Source organism: Myotis myotis, unplaced genomic scaffold (genome assembly GCF_014108235.1).
Source record: "Myotis myotis isolate mMyoMyo1 unplaced genomic scaffold, mMyoMyo1.p scaffold_m19_p_20, whole genome shotgun sequence".
Lineage (NCBI taxonomy): Eukaryota > Metazoa > Chordata > Mammalia > Chiroptera > Vespertilionidae > Myotis > Myotis myotis.
In genome coordinates this window covers 17,546,057-17,550,494 of record NW_023416325.1, presented here as the reverse complement: position 1 = coordinate 17,550,494, position 4,438 = coordinate 17,546,057, and the positions used below count along the sequence as shown (strand labels likewise).

At 49.5% G+C, this 4,438-nt stretch overlaps 1 protein-coding gene and 1 pseudogene across 1 annotated transcript; both read right to left on the bottom strand.

Moving 5' to 3' along the window:
* Positions 1-381: 381 nt before the first annotated feature.
* Positions 382-1,903, bottom strand: LOC118678606 (annotated as a pseudogene).
* Positions 1,904-2,530: 627 nt separating this feature from the next.
* Positions 2,531-3,898, bottom strand: LOC118678437 (ATP-dependent RNA helicase DDX39A-like). The gene is given in 3 exon segments (XM_036354125.1): positions 2,531-2,840; positions 2,843-3,718; positions 3,721-3,898. Coding segments are annotated over 3 exon segments (1,275 nt in total). The 3' UTR covers positions 2,531-2,619.
* Between the last annotated feature and the right edge of the window lie 540 nt (positions 3,899-4,438).

Sequence of the window (4,438 nt, the reverse complement as noted above, 5' to 3'; positions counted from 1 at the left end):
GATACCTGTATATAAAATTCTACCCACAAAAACCAGGTAATACCTTCAACAATATATATATATAAAGTAAAAATAAGGTCAAGCTGGTTTAGCTCAATGGATAGAGCTTCAGCCTGTGGACTGAAGGATTCTGGGTTCAATTCAGTTAAGAACACATGCCTTGGTTGGGGGCTGGATCCACAGTAGAGAGTGTGCAGGAGGCAGCCAATCAATGATTCTCTCTCATCACTGATGATTCTATCCCTCTCCCTCTTCCTTCCCTCTGACATCTATAAAAATATATTAAAAAATAAAGTAACAATAAAATTATAATTAAAAAAATTCTACCTACTGCCTATAAATCACAGGAAGAAAATGAGGCAAAGTAACAGTTCATCCTTCCTAATCTCTTAAAGCACAGATGGTAGGAGGTTTGGGATCACATCCGATATAGAAGTAAGGCTTGAGCACCTCAGAAAATGTATCCCTGAAGGAATGGATGTTAGACATGTCATTCAAACTGTAAAAGGAAACGTGACCCAACTCATAGTCCAGATAGATGCCCATCCCTCTGGGCATATCCTGCAGCACAGGGGTGACAGGAACAGGCCCTTGAGCCACATAGTCACCATCCTGCAGCTGAATCGTCCAACATCTCTTCTGTCTGAGCAGGGGCTGCTTTCTCTCCTTGGAAAGGGAGTCTCTACAGACCCCCACGGCCACTCAGGCTTGTCATCCACCTGGACCGCCCAGTAATGTCGGCCACAGTCAAACCCTACAGAGCCCAGGACAACTGGGTCGACTGCAAATCCCTTTGGATTCCGATGAACTCCTTGCTTTTTCCTCACAAATGTCACAGACTTTTTATCCTCAGACACAAGCAGATTAGGATGTGCAGTTTCGGGATCCAGAGTAACTTCTTCTCTGAATGTCTGCATGATTTGCAGCAGAGCCGAACACTGTGGAGGAAGACTGAATACTTCTCTCTTATACTTCAAGCAATAGACATCTGGAGGTTCTAGGTTATCACAACGGTGGAGGATACCCTTGATGTTCATCAGCAATTTCCCATCTGACACCACACTCGCCTCTGCCATCTCCTTTCGTAGAACTCTAAGTTTGGAAATGTGGTCTGAAAATGCAGCTTTGTTTGCAATGAGATTCCGCAGAATGTGCTTCTCTTCTGCACTAGCCTTGAGCGAACTGCCGCTTGCTCACACTCCACGGATTCTATCACATTCTCATATTCAGAGGCTAACTTTGCTCTCCGGTTTTCCACCTTTTCTCTCGGTTCTGATCATTGCCTGTTGTGGGTGGATACTAGTTCCTGAAGGTCTGCCACCTGCTTCTCCAGGGGCTCAGCGTAACTTCTGAGCTTTTGCCTGTGATGAGAGGCAGCCTCCTCCATGGGCCTCACCTGGTGGCCCAGGTGGTCAGGGGGCTGAGTGCACAGGGGGCTCAGTGCCACGCTGAGAAGGAGATCCGGCCCGTCTGCAGGAAGTTCATGCAAGATCCCATGGAGGTGTTGGTGGACGATGAGACCAAGCTCAGGCTGCATGGGCTGCAGCAGTACTATGTCAAGCTCAAAGAGAAAGAAAAGAACCGTAAACTCTTCGACCTCCTGAACGGACTAGACTTTAACCAGGTGGTGATCTTCGTGAGGTCGGCGCAGCGCTGCATGGCCCTGGCCCAGCTACTCGGGGAACAGAACTTCCCAGCCATCGCCATCCACGGGGCCATGGCCCAGGAGGAGCGCCTATCACGCTATCAGCAATTCGAGGACTTTCAGCTTTAGGTCCTCCTCACGGAAGAGGTTGTGCTTCTCACACAAGCACCTCTCTTCCTGCTGCTTCACCTTGGCCCCTGTGATCTGGAGGAGCTTGGCCATGTCAACCATCCTTCCCAGCTGGGTGTTGCTCCACATGTCACCATTTTATTCTTTAAGAAAAGAGGAACATAGTTATAAAGAAGAGCCTTTAACATTTCTTGTAATATTGGCGTGGTGGTAATGAACTTTTTAAAGCTTTTTCATGTGTGGGAAGCTCTTTTTTCCTCCAATATTAAATGACAGCCTTGCCGGGTAAAGTAGTTTTGATTGTAGGTCCTTGCTTTCATCACTTTGAATATTTCATGCCAATTCCTTCTGGCCTGACATGTTTCTTTTGAGAAGTCAGCTGACAGTCATATGGGAACTCCCTTGTAGGTAACTGTCTTTCTCTTGTTGCTTTTAAGATTCTCTTTGTCCTTAACCTTGGTGTGGGTCTCTTAGTGGAAGGACTCTTGAACTAGAGCTGGGTGAGGTGTCCTCCACTTCCTCATGAGGGAGAGCATTCACTTTCAAGTTGGATAAGGTCAACTTCTTCCAGTTTAGGAAGTATTTAGTCATTGGCTCAGGATACATCAGTAGGAAGGGCAGAATGGATTGTGTTGGAACACTTAACTGAAATTTTAAGAACTTGCCAACGAGAATATAGGATTGGGGTTTGACTGTTCCAGATACCTTTTTTTTCCATAATACAGATTTATTGTTACACAAATGTACAGTGTTTGAACAGAAAAAGAAAGCCCCACTGTCGCCCAGAAAGAGGACTTGAAGCAGCACGTGGGAAGCAGGGTGGCTCCGGGATGTCAGGTGTGTGGTTACCGGCTCTGCTCAATGTATGTGGAGATGTCCCTTTCTTCAGGAAGCTCCGCCACATCGACTTCAAACCTACCCTGAACCTCATTGAAGATTTTGGCATTATTCTCATGGGACACAAAAGTGATAGCCAGGCCTTTGGTGCCAAAGCGACTGGCACGGGTCACCCGGTGGAGGTAGGTGTCTGAGTCCTCAGGCATGTCATAATTAAAGACGATGTTGACTCAATGTCCATCCCTCGGCCAAACAGATTGGTGGCCACCAGGATCTGCCGCTGAAAGTCCTTGAACTGCTGATAGCGTGATAGGTGCTCCTCCTGGGCCATGGCCCCGTGGATGGCGATGGCTGGGAAGTTCTGTTCCCCGAGTAGCTGGGCCAGGGCCATGCAGCGCTGCGCCGACCTCACGAAGATCACCACCTGGTTAAAGTCTAGTCCGTTCAGGAGGTCGAAGAGTTTACGGTTCTTGTCGCTGTCTTTGAGCTTGACATAGTACTGCTGCAGCCCATGCAGCCTGAGCTTGGTCTCGTCGTCCACCAACACCTCCATGGGATCTCGCATGAACTTCCTGCAGACGGGCCGGATCTCCTTGCTCAGCGTGGCACTGAACATCGTGCACTGCTTCTCGCGTGGCGTCAGGCGAAAGATCTCCAGTACGTCCCGCCGCATGTCCAGCTGCTCCAGCATCTTGTCACACTCATCCAGCACGAAGTGCTTCACGTTTCTCAGGTTGAGGCTCCTGTTCCGCACGAGTGCCGAGATGCGACCTGGAGTCCCCACCACGACGTGGGGACAGTTCTTCTTCAACACCTCTTTGTCCCTCTTGATGGAAAGACCCCTGAAGAACAGGGACACCTTAACGCTGGGCATGTACTTGGAGAAGCGCTCATACTTCTTCCTGATCTGAAAGGCCAGCTCCCGAGTGTGGCACATGACCAGGACAGTCACCTGTCCATTGACGGGCTCAATCTGCTGTAGGGTGGCCAGCATGAAGACTGCAGTCTTGCCCATTCCAGACTGGGCCTGGCACAGGACATCCATGCCCAGGATGGCTTGGGGAGTACACTGGTGCTGAACCTCAGATGGATGCTCAAAGCCACATCCACTATGGCCCTCAGGAGCTCAGGCTTCAGCAGAAAGTCCCGGAAGCCAGAGCTGTGGTTGGAAACATAGGACCCCTTGACATCTTTCTTGGGGGGTACTGGGGTGCTCTCTGTAGGAGCCTGGGGCTCTTCATCTTCCTCATAATCCAGAAGCTTGTTTTCCATATCCTGTTCCACCATAATACTGGTTCCCCATTCGCCTCCACGCGCTCAGAGAGGCTACAATGAGCTAGAGCGCTTCCTGCCTCCTGCATTGGATCACAAGCCCATATTTTTAATTAGCGTTCCAGGGGAACTCTGCCCTTCCCGGCTGCACACTGTCTCACCAGCTCTGTATACTTCGCCAATTCCGGGTGGGTGTTATTAGTTTCAGCTGCTCACTCCATTTGCTCCGGGACAAGACCTGGGACTCATCTGCCTATTCCACCGCCATCTTGTCTCTCCTGTATGGTCGGTCGGTGCAGGCCCTCTTCCAATTGCAGACTTCTGACTTCTTGTATTCTCACTTGGGGAATGTCTGTTCCAGATACCTTATCAAAAGGATTCCAACTCCCTCCCTGGCGAGTTCTGCAAGTTGCTACACCTCTTTATCCAATTACATTCTGCCTTTGGCTCCCATGAAAAGGCTATTACTTGCAGTGGGGTGTACATTGCCCTTTCTGAAAGAAAATTTCCCACCAGAGCCCTTTGATCTAGGCTGGGGTTGGGGGGTGCTTATGC